Here is a 24,838-nt window from a genome sequence, read left to right on the forward strand (position 1 = left end):
ACTCTAGCCCGGGCAACACAGTGAGACTCTGTCTCAAAAAAAAAAAAAAAAGAGGTCTGTGTAGGCCACAAATATTGTCACTAACCAGTATAGGAACAGTCAAGTAGGGAGATACATGTGAGCCTATGAAAGCCTATGCCAATCACCAATAATCACACACACTCACCTGTTTGAGGTACATGTTTAAGGACATATGCAGGTGTTAGGGTTATTATACAATTCTTTTTTCCCCCCACAGTATTTATGCATTCTAGCTACGAGGTCTGCACTCCCAAACCAATCCTGCATGTTTATTGACTTCTGTTATAAATTAAGGATTACTACAGACAGTTCCTGACACGATGGTTCGACTTAGGAGTTTTCGACTTTATGCTGGTGTTAAAGTGATACGCATTCACAACAAACAGTAGTTTGAATTTTGGTCCTTCCCCAGGCTAGCAGCATGCACTAAGACATTCTCTGTCCCCGTCGGCCATGAAATCAACCCAACACTCTACAGTGTACTACTGTGTTGCTGGATGATTCAGCCCAACTGTAGGCTAATGTAAGTGTTCTGAGCACATTTATAGTAGGCTGGGCTAGCCATGTTCAGTAGGTTAGGAGTATTAAATGCTTTTCTGACATATTTTTAATTTGCCATGGGTTTACTGGGATGTAACCTGATATAAGTCGAGAAGCATCTGTGCTTGGGGATTTTGGCTAGAGAATCCTGGAGGCCAGTCCCATGCCTTGCTGAAAGCTAGTTCTATGGATCCAGGAAGCTATTGAACCCACCTAGCACTTCATTTCTTCCATTGCAGAGTCTTCCTAACCTCCTTCCTCCCAAATGTTTTCCCTCCCAGCTTCCTTAGACCACAAGGACTTCTCTTATGTCTAAGTCTGGCTCAGCATCTGGGTATCTTAGAGTTTTGTTGTCTTCCCCTGGCTTTAGTAGGGTACTAACAAAGGCAGACAGACGGAGACTCGTAAACTAGCATTCTGTACTTCAGCTGGAATATTCCATGAGCTCATGGCCTTGGGCCCATGAAAGGACTCATTTCCCAGCTTCAGTATTTTGAAATACTAGAGAGCCCGTTTCCTTACAACATGACTGTCTTACAGACAGTAGATAAGCACGGCAGGACCCTCTGCACATTCAAGTAAACCCTGTCGTGGATTGAATCCAGTCACTCCTGCTCCCCCTGGCCATGTTAGTGCAGGGCCCAGTGAAGTTTACCTTTGCCTCTAAGCCTCCATTCTGAGAAGCACCTTACCACCTTTGTACTAACAATGAAATGCAATTAGGATGCAATAGATCAGGCTTTCTTTTCACGTATACTCTCTTTTATTACAAGTGAGAAGCACCATTCTTTAAAGAAATTCAAAATTACTTTCAAGTTATTTGAATTCACGTTAACTTCATCCCAGTCTGAGTGGTCAAGGACAAATGAGCACCCAGACTGGAATACCCCACCTGAGAGAACCACACAGCTTGCCCAGAGCCATTATCCTGCTGCGGTGGTGAGTGTAGGACACACTGAGCCTTACTTCACCTTAGTGTTTCAACCCTGGCATGTTGCCTTGCTTAGGTCATTGGGGAAGGAAAGTCTTCCTTTGGAAGTGTCTGTTTTCCTGACAAGAGTCTTGGTTGGAAAGAATTTTTCAGTTAACTGTAGGAGGCAGCTTTATAGGCAGAATTTGGAGTTTTGCTTTTTTTTTTTTTTTTTAAGGAAAAATGTTTGTAATGTGTGCCTGGAATAGGGCAGGAAAAGCATTTTGACATTTGGAAACATTAGAAAGTATCCTATCTTTTGGGGCTGTTTCTAATGTCACTTCACTGCATAGCTCCCTCAGTTCCAACTAATGAAAGTGTTAGTTCCAGGATCTCACTATGCTGGGCCCCTAGAAGCCTGGTAAAGAAGAACAAATGGATACCTCCTCCCACCCTACATTTTGTTGTCCAGATGTGACCTTCGTCCCAATACACAGAAGTGATAATGACCAATGTCATGGATGCAGAGTACAGCTTTTCTTCTATTCTCAGCATGGTTCTGAATCAAGTTTCCAACTAGGCAAGAATTAAAACAGAAAAGAAATAAAGGAGGGGTGTCTAAGCAATCAAGTCTTCCCTGGAAGAGAAGAGGAAGGCATAAGAAGTGAATAATAGGTTTATTTGCATATACACAAGAGAAGAGTTAACCGTTGCTGGGTGAGAAGAGGAGGTAAGGCTTCAGCAGAGGAAGGCACCTTGACAGACAAACAAGAGACTCTTGCCTTATTAAATCAAGCACAGTTGCAAACTTCATTTGCCCCAAGCCAACAACTCATTTAACTCATTTACCTGCTGTCCTAGAGAATCATTTACAAAACCAGGTGGAAAACAAAGTAGAGAGAAACAGTTTTAAATATCTGGTCCTGCCACTTAAAACTTTATGTACAGGATGCAGAAAAAAAACATAAGAGGCACTTCCAAATAGCTCTTAACCTAATCAGTGCCATCTGTCCTGCTAGTAAAAATATCTACCATGGAAGAAATTAGGGATTAAACGTGCCTCCAAAGTTGGGGCCTCAATTCTACAAGAGTTTAGGCAAAGGTACCCTAGGAATAGTTCCCGCCAGGTTTCCAGCCCCACGACCACAGACACAAGACCTCTGGAAATGAGGGTGGAGCAAGCACAGAAACAAGCATTTCTAAGCCTGCTCCTGCAGGTCTGAAGGGGCCTCTCTCCTGGTGAGCTGAGTCTAGCATGCTGGGAAGTTTCTCCCCCAAATGGAAGGCATCCTTACTAAAAATGATCTTTCTTGGCTTCTAAAGTTAACCAGAATGAGCTCTGACTTCTCTTTTGAGTACCCAAATGAGAGTAAGGCTTTTAACATGAAAAGACCAAGTTCTGCATTTGGGAACTGGAACTACCAAGTAGCTAGTTCCCAAGGGAACTTTACTTCCTTTTCTCTAGGAAGATACGTGGATTGTCCTTAGAGAAGTCAGAAGAGGCTACCTGCTAATTAGATTAAAATAAAATATAAAGATTGGGTATGCTGAGAAGGGGAAGAGAAACACACGCTGAGTGAATACATCCTTTTTTGTATATAAAGGATTAAAAAATTCCAATTTAATACATTTTGGAAAAGCAAATGTAAAATGACTTGGGCTTATAAAACCAGAATTTACAATTATCTGTGAATAGTCAAAGACAAATCATAGAACCATTTTGATTACAAATCCAAAGCAATTCTAATGTTGGTTACAGGATCACTTTCCCGCTTCCCCAGTAAGCGTCCAGTTGTTAAATTGTACACATCCCCACTGCTACTCACACTCCTTTATCTCCTTCACCTAAACAGTGTTTTCACACCCCAGCCATATCACACACACGTAAAGCTTAGTGAGATGGTATCTCCTTTTGGCTTATATCAACGACCTTCCTTTTATAAATAACACCCCACCTCCCACCCCCAGTGCCTGAATTTATCCAAGTCTTCTGCCTCCACAGATGGCCTCCCCTGTCCCAGTTCTAGCAGGACAGGCCCTCCTCTACAAGGAACACTGGGGCAGGGAGGCGATGCTAGTCTCCCATTCGGTCCTCCTGACGCCAATCCCAGCCAGGCCCCAGCTGTCTAGCACTCTTGTACTCAAGAAAGCTAAGTTGTTCTTTTCTCTCTTCCTCATTTCTTGCCAGTACTCTGTCTTTTCATGACATCTATGCCAACAAGATATCTGGTCACCCCTAGGTCCTCCGGTCTTGCACAATCCTTCATTGATAACCAAGTGACTGTAACCACGACCAACCACAACGCTAAAATCTCTTGGGTCTTTTTCTCCCCCTCAATCCTTTATCTATCTACCTCAATGAAACTGAATCTCTTCTGGGAATCAGGAATCTTAAACTAGACTCCTCCCCCAACACCCTCTGCCTGCTAACAGACCTACTCAGTAAGAATCTGTTACCTTGAGATGCCTACTGCTCTGCAAAGTCTAGTCAGGACACCACAGCCTCTGCCAACGGCAAGTCTGAGAGAAGATGCCAGTCCTACCAGTTCTAACCAATGGTTTTAGGTTGAGTTAAATGAATATAGTCCCACTTTCTGCTCTTCACTACATTTCTTTGTTAACACGCCTGTAACATCCACTTTAGTAGTCTGAGCACAAAGCTCTTGGGAGCTGTCTTTTCCCTTTCTCTCGGTATGCCTAGACTCCATCACGTGGAGCCAAGGAAGCACCTGCTGGCCTTTTGAGTGCCTCTTAGGAACTAGCACCTAACTGGTTAAAGTGTGTTGTCCACAACTAGTTATATTTTATGGCCTCCAATACAGTACATGTTGCAGCATTGCTCAATTTGCGAACAGTGAAATTTATCAGGGATCTATATTCTCTTGAATCTGATCTTAAAGTGCTAACCTCTTATTAGCATCAAAAATGCTCCACTTTTAGTATGTCCACATTAAATTGTTCAATGAAGTGTTACTTAAAGAAAACATGGAACATTTCTTTAAGAAAAGAACCATGTTTTCCTCTCCACCACAGCCAATGGGCTGAAGGCTTGTTCCATTCTCCACTCCATTTTTCCAGCATAAATCTACAATTCGCTGGCAGCACAATCTGATTTAACAGGCACCCGTCTTCAGACCAGAACACCTATGTCATGTAAACAGGGTGAGATGGCAAAAAGTACATATTCATAGGTGCTTTCTGATGGAGAAGTGGAACAAGGGTCTTAGGAGACAATGAACTCACACGTGCCAGTGCGTGCACACACAAGAACAAGACAAGCGTCTCAACAAGGATTCACTTTCACAGAACCTTGCACAGGCACACTATGCTCAAGTCTCACTTAGAAAGGAGTCACTTGGGTTTTTTTTCCCTTTCTTAACACAGCACAAGCCAACGGCCACCTAGACACTCAGACCCACCGATGAATGTTGGATAGAAGGGAGCAGCATCAGACACAACATTTCAGGCCCTGGTTTAATGTGCCTTTAATACTTGTTTTTCCTTTCCTCTGTGTTCACTAAACAGGAATTTTTTTTGTAAGGCTACTTTTTGTAGCTTTTTGTTTTCCCTTTTTATTTATCATGTTTTTAATTTCTTCTCTGAGGAGGAATTCTCTGAATCCGTATCTTCCAATTCAACTCGGTGCCTTTTGAGGCCACTGTGGCCATGAACAGCCCTGCTGCTGTCTGTGGCTGAGGGGTCAGTGGGGTCCTCTCTTGTTCCAGCACTGGGGGTCTCACAGGCCATTCCAGACCCACAACAATCTTTGTGTAGGAGTGTCCCTGTCAGGGACAAGTTATCATGGTCAGTGTCCGAATTTCCCGGGGAAGAGTAGGCCACCACCTCCAGCTCTCCAAAGTTCTGCCCATTGTTGTGAGGGTGAGAGGGGCGGGGGTGTAAGCGTCCATTGTTGTGGTTGGCACAGATGGTTTCAAGGTTCCTCTCCTCATTGTCATCGGACTGGGTCCTAGGACAGTTGCCAGACCCACTGCTGAGAGTGGAGCCAGATGCCTTGGGGATAGGAGGAGACGGTGGCTCCTCAGCCCGACTGCTCAGGGCCTTTCCATTGAGCTTCTTGGTTTCAAAAGGGTGTTCTACAGAGCCACCATTGTTAGTGTCCTGAGAGGTGCCCTCTGGCACCTCTGCCCAAGGGTGGCTACTGTGCTCATGGCCTGGGCCACTGTTGGGATTCCTAGTAGAAGTCCCTTCTTTAAAAACATCCTTGCTGCAGCCTTCAGGGGGCAAGTCCTGGTTCCTCTGGGCCATTGCTGTGTTTAGACAGGCTTCCTTACTGGAAGAAGGGGCTGGGTTGTCTTTGAGGCTGGTTCCCGCCCTCCCTTCCTCTGCCTCGGCTGCCACTAGGGAGGTCTCTCCATCTTTATTATTTGAGTAGGAGATGTAGGAGTAGCGGAGCCACTTGTAAGCTTTATAAATCTTTCGCTCAACTGATTCTATGTCAGAAGTTGGTGACGCCCGGCTTGGCTGAATCTCCAGTGTGGAAGTGCTCCGCTCAGGAGAGGAGGTAGGGGAGGAGGAGAGGTCATCCACTTTAATCTGGGGGTAATCATAGTTGTCTTCTCCAATGTAGGTGTTGGTGGGCTTGACTGGGGCACTGGGCCTTTCTTCTCGGGGTGTCTTCTGTCGGCGCCGCATGGCGTTCCGCTGCCGGGTAGAAGCTCGGCGTTCATTCAGTTCCTCCTCATCCTCTGAGCTGCTGGAGCTGCTGGAACTGCTGGATTCATCTTCAGGACTGGGTGACCGTGGCCGGGGAAAGAGATCTGTGTCCAGTTCAACCTCACAGGCATTCTCTTCAGAATCGGATTCATTGGAAAGGGCCAGGAGGCGTTTGTCCTGGTAGCGCCGCAGCGCAGACAAACGCTGCTGGCGGGAGGCTGCATCCTCACACGTGGGTGTTGGTGGAGTTGACGCCACTGCGTTTGTGGTGGTGACCCGCAGGGGTCCCAGGTGGAAGGCGTTGTCAGCAGACTCATCGACTGTAGGAGGTGGGGAGCGAGGCAGCGAGGCCGAGGACTCTGAGTCAGTGTAGCCCGAGCGCTCACTGACCCCCGCATGCAGCTGAAGGATAGTACTCTCACTAAGGTCACTGTCGGAGTCAGAGCTCCAGCCCTCAATCTCTCGGCGTACCAGGGAGTCAAAGAAGGCCATCATCCGGGGGTCTTCCTGGACCGACTGGTTGGCGTAGTCATGTGACAGGCCACTCCCACTGTTCAGCACAAGACTGATGTACTCTTCATGGGTATAGAGGCAGCGGGAATCATCCTCAATTCGACCATCGAGGTCTCCGGTACATCCTGGCTGCTTATATGGGCTCCAGATCTGCACGGAAGTTGAAAAACAAAAGCAGCAAGGACTGATTAGAAAGTGTTCTATAGCAGAGCTTCCCCAAACCATCCCTGTCATTTAGCCAGGACTTGCTAACCCACTTTAAAAACATGTTCTTTATCAGCCGGGTGCGGTGGCTCACGCCTGTAATCCTACCTCTCTGGAAGGCCGAGGCGGGCGGATTGTTTGAGCTCAGGAGTTCGAAACCAGCCTGAGCAAGAGCGAGACCCCGTCTCTACCAAAAATAGAAAGAAATTAATTGGACAGCTAAAAATATATAGAAAAAATTAGCTGGGCATGGTGGCTCATGCCTGTAGTCCCAGCTACTCGGGAGGCTGAGGCAGGAGGATTGCTTGAGCCCAGGAGTTTGGGGTTGCTGTGAGCTGGGCTGATGCCACGGCACTCACTCTAGCCCAGGCAATACAGTGAGACTCTGTTTCAAAAAAAAAAAAAAACAAAACATGTTCTTTATCAAACTGGATCTTGTGTGCTGCATATGAAAACTGAGACTTTTAGAGTCAGATGTGGGGAAAAGCATGGTCTAGGACATTGTATTAGCCTAATGTCAAGAGACCTAAGTCCTGTCCCTAGGCCCAGGCTAATCACACACGCTGTCTCCCCCACAATCCCCCTCCCTTTCAATTTTGTCTATGAGTACCCTGGAAATTACAATCATAATTTCGGAGCGTAAAGGATGACTTGAAGATTGGCCGGTGTGTTAAAAAACTTTCAGAAGACTGAAGCTGTGCACAGAGAGGTACCACTTTTCCAAAGTGAAAACAATCCCAGCAGTCAGTCCTCTGCGACAGTTAATATTTCAGCCTATAGCTCCACCTCTCCCCAACTGCAACATTTCTATTTTTAACTAATGGGAATTGCTTACTGGAGCTTGATAAGAATAGCCAACTGCCTACACTGCAGTTCCCTCTTGGACATGAGGCATCAGTTACCGAGGAAACTGGGTTCTCTAACCAGAGAGCTGCTGCCTTGCTCCCCGACTCTTCTGTTAACTGCAGGAATAGGTAGGACACACTCCTCAAGAAGAGTTGAATGTAGCTCCATCCATTAACATCCCTCCACTCCACAGTCAGGGCCATGGGCTCATAGCTAAACGGTGGCAGAACTAGAGAATTCAAACTCAGGTCTGTCTGATTCAAAGGCTCACCTTTACAGATTGGATAAGTTATGCAAAAATCAAGTTCAAGGTAATTAAGCTGTCACTGCAAATGAGGATGATTAGCTCCACCTGACTGCCAGACTGGTCCACAGAGCAGCACAGAGCAGCTCAGTTACATCAGCCTGTAGCCATGGCAACTGAGATGAAATTCCAGGCAATTTTCTTGCCTGACAGGCTGGTGTCTATCTTTAGATGGCATCAAACCCAGAAAACATTGGCCCCTCATTCCCCATCCTCCGTCAAGACAAAGGCTTTGTTTCCCCAAAGCTATCTAAGGACAAATTCACCTCCCTGTGGGAATTTTCTTGAGGCTCATTCCTGCCATTCTTTACTTGGCAATTCCTGGGAGGTGGTGTCTCTTTGGAAGACCCCCACTTCAAAAGAGGCTGAAGAAACCTTCTAGATTAGCTCCTCTCCACCAATTCCCAACTCGAATTCAATCGTCCTTCAACTTTGTTCCCACAACTCTTCAGATGTTCTCCCCTGTCCAGCTTCATAATTTCACCCAGGAGAGTTTTAGGGCAGTGGTTCTCAAACTTTGGAGTGCATAAGAATCATCTGAAGAATAATTACAGTGTGGATTATTGATTCCTTAGTCCTATTCTTGGAGATTCTGATTCAGTAGGTCATGGGTTGGTACCAGGACTATGCATTTTTAACAATCACTCAAGGGGTAAGTAGGTGGACCAACTTTTAAGAAACACTGGACTGGGCCGGGCGCGGTGGCTCACGCCTGTAATCCTGGCTCTCTGGGAGGCCGAGGCGGGCGGATTGTTTGAGCTCAGGAGTTCGAAACCAGCCTGAGCAAGAGCGAGACCCCGTCTCTACTAAAAATAGAAAGAAATTAATCGGACAACTAAAAATATATAGAAAATATTAGCCGGGCATGGTGGCGCATGCCTGTAGTCCCAGCTACTCGGGAGGCTGAGGCAGGAGGATCGCTTGAGCCCAGGAGTTTGAGGTTGCTGTGAGCTAGGATGACGCCACGGCACTCCAACCCGGGCAACACAGTGAGACTCTGTCTCAAAAAAAAAAAAAGAAACACTGGACTGTAGTTAGCATAAAATAAGTAGCAGAAAATAAAAGGATTTGTCTGAAGGGATCTTCAAATTCTTTGTGACACTCAGTGTTTGGGAAACATTTAGACACAGTCTCTAGCACAAGGCTCAAGCTATAAATGACTATCTCTGCAAACAGATGTCTGAGGGAATAAAAGAGTTTGGTGGCTTAGAAAGGAAACTGAGGGGTCCAAAAGAGAAAGCCCTTGGGATGATTTTTGGGTCTTATTCTTAATTCTGAGCCAAATTTCTCACCTCCCAGTTTAAAAATGGCAAAATATTAACCATGTTCCCTAATATGAAAATAAATCTAACAGAATTTGTTAAAAGAAGTGCAAATAATAATGGTAAGATGCTGGCCTAGCTACTCAGCAAGCCAGTTTTTAGGTTCCAATCTATTACTACCCAGCCCCCTATGTTTTCACCTCAGGAATGAAAATCATAACATTGAACGTCAGCTTTTGTTTGTGCTCTGGAATGTATTACGCTGAGGTAGACTGTTCATTCCTGAAGCTTGGAGTAATGGAACAACACACAGGATCAGAGGCAGGAGACTTCAGTGTGGGTTCCCACTCAGCTCCTAGCTAGCTGGTGACTTTGGGTGAAGCTGAGCTCCCTCATCTAAACAGTGAATTAGATGGGTCTCATTTCAATCATAAGATTCAGAATGAAACAACCTCCCTCCCCACCAGACTGCCAGTCTTCCGTCTTCAAGGGACTCTTGGCCTAGAGCTGCAGGAGCAGAAAAAACAAGTAGGGGCCTCAACCCCACCACCTCTTGTGGCCCTCAGCAAATGACTTTACCCCCCACCCTTTTTTTTTGGAGACAGAGCCTTGCTCTGTTGGCCCTGCCAGAGTGCAGTGGTGCATTCATAGCACACTGTAACCTCAAACTCCTGGGTGCAAATGATCCTCCTGCCTTGGCCTCTGGAGTAGCTGGGACTACAGGCATGCACCACTACACCCAGCTAATTTTTCTATTTTTTGTGGAGACAGGTTCTCACTCTTGTTCAGGCTGGTCTCGAACTCCTGGCCTGAAGCAATCCTCCTGACTCGGCCTCCCAGAGTGCTAGGATTACAGGCGTGAGCCACTGCGCCTGGCCAACCTTACGCTTGAAAGCCTCTGTTTCTCATCAGTGGAAATGAGGATGATGAAATAACATAGCTTATACCCAAGCACTAATAAATGTGATGCTTTCTCTTTTGTTTGGCAATTGAATACCTCAACCAGAATGTTTTAAACTTATCCTCAGAGAGACTTTTGAATATCAGAAGTACTGACTGTCCCTATTATCTTTGTCCTTAAAATATCAATTTCAACCATTTTTGAAATTATTCATTTCTTTACACCAATAGTCAACAGTTTAAAAGTGAAGCAATTAAAAAACAACTTCCTGTTATTAATACATATTAAATGTGGCTAGCCATGCCTCCTCATGGGGCAAAGTTCACAAGAAAAGGGGGAAGGGATGAACAGCTTTCTAAGCTCAGTGAAAAGCTGAGCTCAAGGGGCTGCTGAGAAAAAGGATGCAGTTCAATTCTTATTCAAACATCATCAAAATGGGAAGCAATTAAGTGACAAGTGTTTGAGCTACACAAGTGACCATGACATGCTTGATGTAGTAGCTCTAAGTCCTCTTCTCTCTTTGTACTATTATACTGAATTTAGAAATTTGTCCATCTACCAAGAAAAAAACTACACCGATAAGGTCCCAAATTGTTACTGCAGGGCTTGCCACATTCTCTAATCTGGCTTCCAAGACTCTGGGCCTGCCTCCAGCCTACCTTCCCAGCTCTATGCCCCAGTCCTCCCTTCCTGTCCTCTCCCATTTGTCTGAAAAGGTCCTATACTTTCCTGCTTCTGAGCAATTTATTCATAAGCACACAACGGGTGGTGAATAAATATTTACTGATCCAATGAAATAAATATCTATTCCCTCTACTTGGAATATTCTTTGTATCTTATTCCTCTCCTTCCTTTTGAAGTCTTTGGTCTTCAAAATCTAGCTCAAATATTACCCTACACTGAGATTACCCCACATAAGAAAAATCTCTTCCTCCTCCCACAGCATTTTGTTTATGTCTCTTGTGCTTCTATTGCATTTCTCATTATCTTTCTTTCTTGTCTCTCCTACTGGGTCATCAATTCCTAAGGAGACCTGTGATACCTTTCCTCATCTTTGTGTTCTCCATAGGGCCTGGCACACAGTAGATAAATCCACATAGGGAAGAATAAACAAATACTGGTCTTTGAGAAAAAAATGTCGGGATCTGCCCTATCTCCACCCCCTCAACATTTTAACTACGAAACAAAACCCTTTCTTTTGCTGAATATGAGCATTCAGGGGGACAGAACACCTGTTATGGGTGAGAAGAGGCTGGTCCTGACAACAGGGACGCTTCTCCTTCCCAGCTAGAGAGGTGGCAGTAAAGGACAAGGACAGCGAGAAGGGGGAGCAGAAAGAGAGATGGAGAGAGAAAAGCAGGCCTCAGGCTGGACCAGAACATGATGCGCTTTGAGCCATTGATCCTCTCAGAAATAGCAAGGAGGAAAGTGACATTTATTGAAACAGGAATTGTCAGGCACAGGTAATGCACAAGGCACCTGGGTGGCAATCACTGTTAGTGCCCTCACTTTACAGACAGGAGACAGACCGAGGGTTGAGACTCAATGGCCTTTCAGGATGATGTAAGCACAGGCAGGGGCAGTAATTCCAATAGAGAGATGAGGCCAGCATGGCACTCGGTCTCACCCTCCTCCTTCCCACGTCCCTTCCTGCAATGTTAAAACCATGCCCTTCCCTACCACACTGTGAATGGGGCAGACATCTGTGAGAAAGCAAAGCTGAGAACTCCAGAGCTATTTGCTTTCTCTCTCACTATGGTCATCTGTGTAGACTTAAGGTTTCAAATGGTTAAATGTGCCTCCTGCTGGGGCAGGGTTCAGATCCCATGGGAACCTGGGAACAGTGAGCTCCACAGTTCAGTCTGGATAACCTCACAGAGAAAAAATTTTCTTCTCTTTCTCCTCTGAGAACTTGGCTAGTTTCCAACCTATAACCTTTAGGGTAAGGACTTCAACTGACTAAACAATAAATGGGGAGACTTAGCACAGAAGCATCCCAGAGTACGCAGCCAAACAGGAATTTCTCTTCTAAAGGAGATGCCCAAGCAGAGGGCTCTCTGAGAAAGAGAATGACATCAACGGGCCTAGAGAAGACACGTTTCAGTGCCAACCCGTTAGTCATAGGCCAAAGGAGAGGGGAAAGCAATGCATGAGACAGGGCCATTCCAATGACTGCCCAAGTGAAGCACTACTGAGATGATCAAATATAGGAGGGTCACTGCCTGCTGCCTTCCCACCAGCATGGCAGATGTGGTGGTACACTGGGAAGAACATAGAACAGGGTTCTGTCCTAGCTTTCCACTAATTAGCTGTGTGACCTCTGATAGTTAATTTATAATTTAAATCTCATCATCTGTAAGAAGAAAAAGTTGGTAAAAATGATCCAGAAGTCCTCTTCTAACCCTATGGGGAAATGTGTGCAGCCATAAAAGTCAGCCCTGATACATAGCACTGGCAAAGCCCACCTCGGGCAAATAAAAATATCAACCCACATGCCAATATGGTAGTTCTGATAGCTGTCCCCTATCACCAAATACAACTTGATTTAGCTCTGGATAGTTTTTTTAAAAATGAAGAAAATGAAAATTACTAAATCATCACAAACCAGTTTTTATTTTTTCTCTGCAAACTCTCTCAGGTTTTCAAGGTCATTTTAAGAAAAAAATTGAAGGCCAGGCACAGTGGCTCATGCTTGTAATCTGACAGCTTTGGGAAGCCGCCTAGAGTTCAAGACCAGCCTGGGCAACACAGCAAGATCCTGTCTCTACAAAAAATAAAAACATTAGCCATGTGTGGTGGTGCACACCTGTAGTCTGCTAGGAGGCTGAGGCTGGAGGATCACTTGAGCCCAAGAGTTGGAGGCTGCAGTGAGCTATGATTGTGCCACTGCACTCCAGCCTAGACAACAGAGTGAGACCCCCATCTCTAAAAAAAAGAAAATTAAACTAAAAAAAAGAAAAAAATTGAGGAATTTTAACTTTTAGTAGAAACATCTTCTATCTTTATCCTCAAGAATTCTACATTTACCCTGAATTCTCATTTCCTCAGATGTGGAAAAAGGGTTACTAGCAACTAAAATATGAGTGATGGGCAGTAGGTCATCCTTCTGTGGAAACAGGCCAGACTGGGTCCCTTTGTTGCAGCTATAAAAATATTTCACAAGCACATGCAGTAAGTTTTTTGATAAATCCTGAGACAATTTGGCTATGATTCTGGCAATCACTTAGATATATCTGTGTCACATTCTGATAGTAATTAATGGCAAGTGCACACTTGGTAATTGAGGGAGCAGTGGTTCTCCTAACCTCCAGGTGAGGTTTGGAAAGCAGAACTCGGCATAATCAACACCAAAGGCCATTGGAAACGCAGTAGCATAAAAGGCAGTGTCTAGAAGAGGTCTGTTTCAAAGCCCAGTGACTAGTTGAAAAAATGGTTCTGAAAGGAAAGTTTTAAAACCACTTTTTAATATCAACTTTCTAATATTTTATAATATGTCAAAATCTGAGAATTTTGATAGACCTTTAATATGTTTAGATACGAGTTCCTACATACATTGTTTTAGTTTCTTCTAATTATAAATTGTTATAATTTCTCTAAAAGGACAGAAGGAGAAGGTGCCTCACCTTGATAATCTTTTCTACACCAGAAGAGCAGATCATGTAGGTGTGGGGATTAAATCGGACCTGGTTAACAATAGATCGATGCCCTTTCAGCACCATGAAGGCTCCGTTGACCACCCTACCAATGCCACCTGGGAAGACAGAAGGAAACAAAAATCAAATGATGAAGTGGATGAAAGTAAACAGATTCCAGTAATGGCAGATAAACAGCTCTGAACAGGAGCAGAGATTTTTTTTATTAACTATACCACCAGCAGAATGCTTAATCTTATAGTTAAAGTTGCTATGGAAAGAGGGAAGATGAAACACCTCTCAGCATATGTGCTCTTACCAAGAGCCTTTATTTAGGCTTTAAGCATTGCCCACACCCACCCACTGCAATTCCATTGTCAATGAAACCAAAGCCACTTAAGACATTTCTCAAGTTTTTGATAACCAAGACAGAATCCAAGTGTTGCCTTGGAAAAGGCCAATCATGCGCTAAATGAGACTGAACTGCTTGGGAATAGCTGGGCAGCTGAGCCAGGAACATGCAAAACCAGAAGCACATAATGATTTAATATACAAAAAACATCTCCGATCCATTTGCTCTCAATTTCTGTGATAAAAATAGCAAATAAACTAAACAAAACAGAAACCCCCCAAAACAAAAACAAAACCACTGGGAAAATAATGGAGAGAATCCTCTTTTCCTCTCTGATAGCAGAGAGAACTAAGGATAAAGAAAGGAGACTTCAATCACTTTTATAATAAGCAGAGCCCAAGTACTGAGAATTTGAACTAGAGAGTGTGCCTTAAAGGCATCATGTATAGATTAAAGTCAAGTGGCCACTGATAGAAAGCTGTATTTTAAGGACCATTCTGTAGGCTTTCTTCTTCAGTGAATGAGAAAAGTACTAGAGCCTGGGAATTTATGAACTTGGGATAAACTCAAAGGTTCAACTTCACTGGTAATGGTATCACACCCATACAGAACACATGCACTCAAGCTCTGAATGAGGTCCCTTCAGAGCAATCATCAACAGCTTAGCACACACAGGGAAACTTGTGCCCCTGTGCAATTGGCAAAATCCAGACACAAACAAATAAGCATTCATTTATTTAATCGAGGAATATCTTTTTAGTTCCTACCAGGAGCATAGCACCACTAAGGCACAAAGTATCATTAGGCACAGTTTATGCTTCACATGCCTCCACCCCACTCCCAACTCTACCTTGTTCAAACATTCATTCCAAACATTTCTCAATGTCTCAGTGTCCGCAAGAAAGATGACTAGAACAATTTCCTGTCCCCAGAAATAACCTGGTTCTAGAGAACCTAAAACAGTTGCTTTCATAGAGGACTCTTACCATGCCCAAGGAGTTCCTTTGGGTCTATTTCTTTTCTAGATAAAGTTGATTATGACAAAGTAGCATTCCTACTCACGGGTCTCCTCTGAATGCTACTTTTCTAACACCCTACCCCTACCACCACTGGGGTCGTCACTACCAAAGAAACTTTTGAGTTAAACCTAGTACCAATCTCTTGTTTAATCCTACTACCTACAAAAAAAAAAAAAAAAAAAGGAAAAGAAAAATGGAATTTAAGTGACCTATCCCAAGTCTAGCAAAGCCAGGATTTGAACCAGAGTCTGTTTGGCTACAATGCCTAAACGCTTTTCACCATATCAGTTGCCTTTAAGGGATAGAAGGGTTTGAATAGGAATGGAGTCAGAAGCTTATAATTGATTTCTAAATCTTTATGACAGTTAAAATAGGTTGTTTTTCTTTTGATGTCCTAAATTAAAAATGGGGAGGGGGGACACTCTATCCAATGGTATCCTGAGCACAAGATCTTAGTACCACCATAAGACATTTCATCACACTTGGAACACTGAATACTCTATCAGAGTAGAGCTGGATCTGTAGTATTTACTCTAGCAAACCTAGAACCTGGGGTGCAATGACTGAAGTATAGCAGGTACATGATAAATACTTGTTGAATGGCTAGTGTTTGAGAACAGTGCAATTTTTGAATAGGAAACATCAAAGAGGACAGATAAAGGGTCTCATATCTTAGAGAATCAGCTACCATAGAACTAAAGTTTATCAACCAAATCAAACTTTCTGACTTGGAATACAATTACAATAGCTTTCAGATCTACAGAATAATTGAAGGGTATCGATGCCTGAAAATTCAGACCATGGAAAAACTGTTTCTACTACTCTTTCATGCAATGTGACCTCATCTGGTTTTTTTTCTTGGCAGCAATTTGAATATAAGGTTTTTTTCTCCTTTTTCCCACCCAAACTGGTACATAGGAAATCTGAAAAAGAAGAGGAAAGTCAATAAACCCAAGAGACTGATGGTGAAAACAGGTACAGGGAGAATTATTGCTGCCATTTGTTTAAGGTAACCAAGGCTGTGTATACAGAAGCATAGCAATGACTGGGTCTGGGAGAGGTTCTTTACAGTTTCTTTCCTGGTTTCTAGGTTTCAAATGATTGAATACAGCTGCTACTGTACAGTTTTACATACAATGATTTTTTGAGAATACATTTTTATTAGTCCTGGAAATTTGTATAAACCAGATAGTTTCTCCTTTATTCTGAAATAGTTAAAGTCAAGATGCCAATATCAGTAAGAACCTGGGGTCTCCTTTCCTCCATTACCTAGGTAGACCCTGCTGGTCAACAACAGAAAGATCAAATTGGAAGGAGTTAAGCAGGGAATATTTTTTCCAACAACTACATAACCTACACAATCTCTGTTCAGGGTCATTTCTAAGACTCTGGGTAAGAGCCCAGGTAAGGATCAACCTCATCCTGTGGTTGTGTTTTTTTTTTTTTTGTCTGGAGACAGAGTCTCACTCTGTTGCCCAGGCTAGAGTGCTGTGGCATCAGCCTAGCTCACAGCAACCTCAAGCTCCTGGGCTCAAGCAATCCTACTGCCTCAGCCTCCTGAGTAGGTGGGACGACAGGCATGCGCCACCATGCCCGGCTAATTTTTTCTATATATGTATTTTTTTTTTTAGCTGTCCAGTTAATTTCTTTCTATTTTTAGTAGAGACGGGGTCTCGCTCTTGCTCAGGCTGGTCTCGAACTCCTGACCTCAAACAATCCACCCACCTCGGCCTCCCAGAGTGCTAGGATTACAGGCGTGAGCCACTGCGCCTAGCCTCATCCTGTGGTTGTTGAGCTGAGTTATGACCTAATCACAAATAGTAAGTGCCAGTGAATAAAATAGCACATACCCAGGAAAAAGGACCTGACTCGTCCTTGAGCTGCCATTTGTTTATATAGCCCTATATATACCAATAGTTATTTCTCTGGGCCATCTGTTCTGGCTAGCTTAGCCAAACATGCTGGCACTCCTTTGTAGATTTTGTTCACAAGTTGAGGCCAAAGTTCCCATATATCCATTTTTCTTTGGTTTAGAACAGATGCTAGGGAGATGGAGAAGGCTATAAATCACCTTATCTATTCTAGTACAAAGTACAAGACCTCAGAAAAGAAAATGAGAACAGGGCATCTCACAGAATTCTAGTATCAGTGACTCACTCATTGTTGACGGACTCCAGGATCCTAGGAAACACATCCAACTCAGAGAAAACACCTAGCTCAGAACCCAGATAAAGATCTTTCTAAAACGCCAAGGCCAAATATCCTCTGAGAGAAGACAAGGGGAAGTGTATAGGTCCTAATTTAATTTCCCTCCCCTTTTCTTCTTAAGCTCCTTTTTTTGCAGGCCAGGGTTTAGACCCTCAGGCCTCTAAAGAATCAGAATACTACTCCCATTTCTAGCCAACTTCAATCACTTCTGTTTTTTTCTAATTTCATTCGCGTCACAATGTCTTCCAAGAATGGCTATGTTTTTGACTCAAAAGCTAAAAGCAAGATGGTCAAGACTTCTTGATGTCTTGGTCTAATAGCAACTTATCAGTCATGCTGGGAAGTGGTCCTCAATGGCACTTGAGGCTATAAAACAGGACACTTAAGTATTTGGTACTGAAATCAATCCCAAATGCAATCTGGACAAAACACCGGTATTAATTTTCTTGTTAGAGTCTTTGGATTTTTCTCCCTTTCCTAGTAACCCATTATAATCATGCACCACACGACATTTAAGTCAACAACAAACCACATATACCATGGTGGTCCCATAAGATTATAATACCTCATTTTTCCCATATCTTTTCTATATTTAGATATGTTTAGATAAACAAATATTTACCATGTGTTCCAATCACCTACAGTATTTAGGACCATAACATGCTGCACAGGTTTGTAGCCTAGGAGCAAGAGACTATACCATACAGCCTAGGCATGCAGTAGGTTATACCATCTAGGTTTGTGTAAATATACTCTATGATGTTCCCACAATGGTGATATGGCCTAACAGTTCATTTCTCAGAACGCATCCCTGTTGTTAAGCAAGGCATAATTGTAATTAATGGGTGGAACAAACACCTTGGTAAGAATGGGACGGAGAAATTAAATGTGAAAGCAGTACTGAGGAACCTGGAATTGGGACCAGAAGACTGGAAGGGACTGATGGAAGACAAAAAATCAAGATGGCAGAAGATAAAATTTGCATTTCTAAGCAATAGAGCACTAGTCTTCATAAAGAGGGAAATAATCTCAATCTTCCAAGATTTAGATGTTGACATATCCAAGATAGTTAGAGTTAGGCATATAAAGAACTTGACAAATGATTGCTAAACAGAAATTAGTAAAGAACACTGTTAAGAATTAACAGTATTAAAAAAACCTCTGTGCTCAAGCAAAAAAGACAGATTACGTTATAGGAAATGCTTTTGGCATTTCGTAGAAGAGTCTTATTTGGTAGCTCTAAATTGGGATATCAAACAAAATCCTACAGAACATACTGATAAGGCAAGACTGTGAACAAATACATAAAGAGGTGGTATTACTTTGTAAGGGGAGAAGTTGAAAAATCAGGTAACAGCAGTTATTCAAATGATACTAAGGATATCAAATCTCTATAATTACCTAAGCCTTCCCTAAGCAATAAGACTTGGGCTTGGGAAAATTCAGCATGTGATATTCACCAAAGAATCCAATGGTTAATTCAGTCTTCATCACAACTCATCTTATTTGACCTATCAGCAAGAGTCAACAATTGGTCATTCCTTCCTTCTTAATCTCCTTTTCCCTTTTTTTTTTTTTTTTTTAAAGAGATGGGGTCTTGCTATGTCACCCAAGCTGGAGTGCAGTAGCTGCTCATAGCCACAATTATAGCACACTACAGCCTCAAACTCCTGGGCTCAAGCAACCCTCCTGTCTCAGCCTCCCAAGTAGCTGGGACTACAGGCATGCACCACCACACCAGACTCCCTCTCCTTGACTTCTCATTGTTGGAATGCTTAGGGCTCAGTCCTTGATCCCTTTCTAAACTCACTCACTTGATAAGCTCATCTGTCTTATGGTTTTAAATATTAATACTACCTATATGCTATCAAAACTTAAATTTTTATTTCTACTCTAGACCTTTCTCTTGAACTCCAGACTTCCGAACTTTATTCAACATCTCTACCTAGATGTTTAAGAGACATTTCAAACTACCTGCAAACTGCACCCCCCACCGTCTTTCAGGAAATCTTGATGGTTTTACCTTCAAAATATATCTAGACTCTGACCCCTACTACCTTGGTTCGAGCCAGCATCACCTGTATTATGTGAGACTTCCACTAGTTCTCCCCATTCCTATCCTTGGCAGCCCCACTCCTACCATCTATCCTCAAAGCAGCAACCAGAGTGATCATCTTAAAGTCAGTTAGATCAAGTCACTACTCCACTCAAAATTCTTTAATGGCTCCCCATTGACTCAATAAAAGCTTACCTCTGACTTCATCCCCTATTATTCTCCCGCTCCCTCCCTCTGCCCTAACACACTGGCTTCCTTGCTGTTTATCAAACACACCAGGTCTTACACTTCAGGAGCTTTTTGCTAGCTGTCCTTGAAATGCTCTTCCCCCAGATTTCTGCATGGCTATGTCCCTCACCACTTTGCGATTTTTGCTCAAATGTGACCTTCTCAATGAGGCCTACACTGAATATTATATCTAAAATTGCATTCTTCTGACTGTCCCCTCCATGCCACTTCGTATCTTCCTTACTGTGCTCTACTTTTTCCATAGCACTTCTAACCTTTTAAACATAATATGTCTACTGTTCATTGCTCTCTCTGCTAGAATGTAAGCTCCACGATGGCAGGGCTCCTTTGTCTCTACTATGCATCCCAAGTCTCTAGAACTATGTCGAGCACACAGTACGTTTTAATAAATATTTGATGAACTAATGAAAAGAAGTGAGTATATTAGACTGTGGAAAACAAGCATGAATAAATTTAAAAATCCCCATTTATGGGCTCCATTACCCAATGTGTGGATTATCCAAGTGTTTCTTATTCTCCATCTTTCTGCAGCGAATTTCAGATTTTCTTTTACAGCATTTTTACTGTAGTAGGAGCAGAGAAATAAAGGGGCTGAAATCCTACCTATCCAAGGGTGCTTTGAAATGCTAATTGCATGAAAACTTTGCCAATCTCCCAAAATCTCTTCAAGCACCTTTTAATTACCTTTTTTATGGGCCTTGAAACCCACTTTTAAATTGAGTGTGTGTGTATTGCATGCTCATCCCTTTTCTCATTGCTGTTATATTAGAAGCTCTTTGAAGGCAAAAAAGTTGTTTGTCTTTCAATGGCCCATAAAGCCTTGTATGATATAAATATCTTATCTAAGGATACTCAATAAGTGAGCAAATTGAAGTAAAACCCCTCATCATTTTCTCTGGAACAGACCTGAAGGAGAAGGTTAAAGCTATTATCCGCTAAAATGAGGTTTGGTAGCTGTTGAGACAATCTATTTCATTCCTGACTCCATTGGTAGAATTAAGAGTTTACTGCTATGCAAGCGACCACTCCACTTCTTTAGTTGGTACATCTAAAAGAGGTGTCAAAACCTCTTTTAGTTGCACCAGGAGAAAAGCCTGAGTGAACAGTCACAGGGTCTTTAAGTTTCAAACCACAAAGAGAAGTACTATCAAGGATACTGGCAATACAGAGAGAGCAGTGGCTGCCTCCTGGGGACCATGTAACCACTTAAGAGATGAGAAAAGCCAGATGGGGACAGCCAGCACTGTCAGTAAAGCTCAAAGAGCTCCACAGGCATCTATGCTTAGTTGCACAAAAAAGTCAATTATACTGAGTTCTTCTTTCATCATATGTACTTCACATGTGTTTATAACCAACTACTGTAACCAATTAAAAACAGCTGTTTTTCCAATTACATGGGACTTGTAACTAACTCACTGAGACTGAATACATGTCTAGAAAAGGAAGAGAGACAGAGCATACACACATATGCAGGCCCATAAAAATGCATTTACAGTTGTTTCCAGCCTACCTCATCAGCCTACTGCCCGTGGGGGTGGCTGCAGTGACTTGGCAGTGAAAATGCATGATTTTCCCTTCCATTCAGGGAAAAACCTGTCACATAAGAGAACCCTCCTGAACTACTGGTGAGTCAAGAGCAGCCTTCATGTAAGAGCAACTCAATCAGCCATTTAGGAGGGTACCAAAGGAGGACCATGTCTTGATTTCTGAGTTTTTAAAAGGAGATTTTAAAAAGGGAGAAAGCTTTCTTAGTGAGAAATAAAAATAATTGAATAGCTACCAAGTACTCTCACAATAACCCTAAGAAGGTAGATATTATTGTTGTTGATGCTATTATCCTTATTTTACAGATGAAGAAACAGAAGTTTGGTAGGATTATGAAATTTTTTCATAGCCCAATTTTAAGATGAATGGATCAGGAATTTAAAGTCAGGCCTACCAACTCTATTACATTGTGCTTCTTTCCATAAATAGTAAGATCTTACAGTGGAAACATACCTCAGGGAAAGCAACTCTATTTGTGAAAACCCTAAGGCCTTTTCTAACAAGAACTAGGGGAAAGGGAAGGGCAGGGCAATATAAATATTTTCAAGAGGCACCTATCTCCCTGACACTTTGTCAAATCCATTACTTCCATACCTAAATTGCTAGGGAGACAATGCTTTGGAAATTAAGAATCTACACTGCTCTCACTATACATAGCAATTACAATGTCTTACACTTGAATGCACATAGTTTTCAGAAAGCTTCCAAGATTATTAAATCACCACACAATATAAGTCAGGGGTAGGGGTATTTTACAGAAGAAACTGAGGCTCAGATAACTACTGTTATATGACTTGCTTAGAATCACTCATCTAGTTAGTGGCAGTTAAGTTCAAGTTAGAGGACTCGAATATAGGTATGATTTTAAGTGTAATACTCCTTTCAATATACCACATTGGCTCTATATGTAACTGCTGGTTTATTTATCTTCAGAATTACCACATAAAAACAGATGCCCTTCCTACCTATCACAGAGGTAGAAACATAGTCTGGTCGGCTTTTTCTTTGCCACAGCAAAATTCCCAGTTCTATTCTTTCCTCTTATTTTTAAAGGGATTTTCAGAAACGAGTTATTATTTGAAATCAACTAAAAAATTGGACCTGATTTTGCCAGGTAGCATGTTTTATGGTGGGTATAGGTGTTATATCTTGAAATTATATCCTCAGCCCACTAGGAAGTCCTATGTGAACCACTTAGCCTATTCATTAAGTTAGTAGCTTATATAGTAAATAAATTTCATATCTTTGGAGTCTGTACAGAAAAAACAGACCTATTGACAGTCTTTCTGAACAAGAAAGCAGGGAAGAATAAGATGCCCTTGCCCTTGGCGCACACTCAGGACTGCTCCTCTATTTCTCTCAGCATTTGGCAGCCACTGTGAAACACAGCAGGCATCCGACAAATGCTGATTACTTGTCATCTAGAGTCAAGTTCTGATTATGCCATTAAGGTATGTAACAGCAAGCCAGCTTCCCCTTATTAGCCTGCCTTAGTATCACAGTCAACAGGTATGGGGGAGGGCAAGGAGGAAGGGAAGCAGAAAGGGAGAAGAGGAGAAGGAGGAGGACAGAGAGAGAGAAGGAGGGAGAGGGAGAAAGAAAGGGAGAGAGAGACCCATAATTGTTTAAGTCAAAAAGGCAGCAGGTTGGATTAAGAGTCTCCTGGCAGAATTTTCCTCACCTAAGCATTCAAAGCTAGAATCCAAAGGCTGCATCTAGCCCTCAGATGTTTTGTTTGGCTTGCTGAGTATTTTTACAACTATGAATTAATTGACAACATTTAAAAATAGAGATATTACATATAAAAATAAGAGGTACCAAGTATCCCTGAAGCCAAGTTGAAGAGTAGGACTGTGATATCAGGCTGTGATATTTTGTTATTGCAGCTCTAGTAGACTAGGTGGCCCATACCTAAGTCACTACAGAAAGCAGCAGGGAGAGCAAAAAACCTACAGTACTATTGCTAATTCTTTCCCATTCTCTCTATTCAAATGTGAAAAAGATTCCAGAGAACAGTCCCAGGAAGGAGAGGCGTATTATCACTTTCTATTTTAAACAATGACTTAATAATTAAAAGCTTTAAAAGATCTGGTAAAAGATACAATTAAACCCAAAGATTATTTCTCAGCTAATCAATCGAGGATTTATGGGGATAGGTGACCTCATCCAGACCTACTTCTAGTGCTAGAATACCACTTTTTTTTTAGTTCAGGTAGACTGCTGCTGTCCGATCTGGTTGTGCTTCAAAGGTAAGCTGCTTCACTCATCTTTCCAAATTCTAGAAAGGGAAAAGCTCTTTTGTAACTTGTCTAGTAGAACTAGGCCACAGCAACTGGACAGTTACACCAAAAGTGGGCCTCAACAGGTTTTGAAAGGCAGACGTTTGGTAACAGTGTTGTTAATTCAGCAATAGGCAAAGGCAAAAACTTCCCTAAACTCTGAGCACTACTGTAGACACATTTTGGGTAATGCATTTGGCATAGTTCTTTATTATTTTCTTAATGGCTATTTTCCAGCTTGATGCCATGTATCACCTGGAACAGATGGCTGTATTGAGTTGTTTTTGAATATTAAAAATAAACGTTTTTCTACTAGCAGGTACCCTGAGTATGCGAGGACACTACTATTAATAATGAAGGAAGAATAGTAGTCCATGGTGTGTATTCAAAAAAAAAAAAAAAAGATGAAGAAAGAATGATCCATGCTGTTTGAAAGCTCAGATGGCTTAGATACAATTTATGAAAAGATGCAGGCTTTTCTCAGAATATATTTAAAGCAAATGTAGAAATATTTCTTCCTAATTTTTTTAGTGTCTGGGGTCAGCAAAACCCCAGGGAATGTACTTATCCATCAACAGAGAAAGCCTCCCTTTAGTTAACATGACCAGGGAGGCCAAAGGAAAGGAAGAGCCCTACCAACTGCTTGTAGGGTGATAAGCAGGAATATGGAGACAGATAATAAAGGAAAAGCATGTAAAAGCAGACAAAAATATTCCAGGTGTGAAACACAAGGGAGGAAATAAAGGACATAAAGGAGATCTATGAAGTCTATAGAAAGGTTCTTGGGAGGAAAAAAAAAAAAATCTAAGCATCATTTATGTCAGGTGAGGCTATGTCTGAGGGATATAGTTAAATCTGGCTTCTAATTTTTCTTTTAAAATTTCCTTTGGGCTGGATGCAGTGGTTCAAGCTTGTAATTATAGCTATTTGGGAGGCTGAGGTGGGAGGATCACTTAAGGCCAGGAGTTCAAGACAAGCCTAAACAACACAGCAAGACTCTGTTTCTAAAAAAGTTCTAAAAACATTAGCTGAGTGTGGTGGCACATGCCTGTAGTCTCAGCTACTCAGGAGGCTGAGGCCAGGAGCTTGAGGCTGCAGTTAGCTATGATCGTCCCACTGTACTCTAGCCTGGATGACAGAGCAAGACTTTGTCTCTTAAAAAATAAAACAAAACAAAACGAAAACACACACACACACACACACACACACACACACACATGGGGAGCATTGTAGAGGGGAAGGGCATGCCTCTAACCCCCACTTGGGTGAGGCAAAGACATAAAGTGTAACCATAATGTTTGTACCCTCACAATACCCTGAAAT

The 24,838-nt window shown here is 42.5% G+C and overlaps 1 protein-coding gene across 1 annotated transcript in view; it reads right to left on the reverse strand.

The window, feature by feature from the left end:
• Positions 1-4,750: 4,750 nt before the first annotated feature.
• Positions 4,751-24,838, reverse strand: part of DCAF5 (DDB1 and CUL4 associated factor 5) — a 108,555-nt gene continuing 88,467 nt past the window's right edge. Inside the window, exons 7-8 of the mRNA XM_012656043.1 lie at positions 13,799-13,927; positions 4,751-6,808 (exon numbers count right to left, since the gene is read on the reverse strand). Of these exons, the coding sequence (XP_012511497.1) occupies positions 5,051-6,808; positions 13,799-13,927 (1,887 nt within the window). The 3' untranslated portion in view covers positions 4,751-5,050. The remainder of the gene's footprint in view (positions 6,809-13,798; positions 13,928-24,838) is intronic.

This window comes from Propithecus coquereli, unplaced genomic scaffold (genome assembly GCF_000956105.1).
Source record: "Propithecus coquereli isolate 6110/MARCELLA unplaced genomic scaffold, Pcoq_1.0 Scaffold5, whole genome shotgun sequence".
In the NCBI taxonomy this organism is placed as follows: domain Eukaryota; kingdom Metazoa; phylum Chordata; class Mammalia; order Primates; family Indriidae; genus Propithecus; species Propithecus coquereli.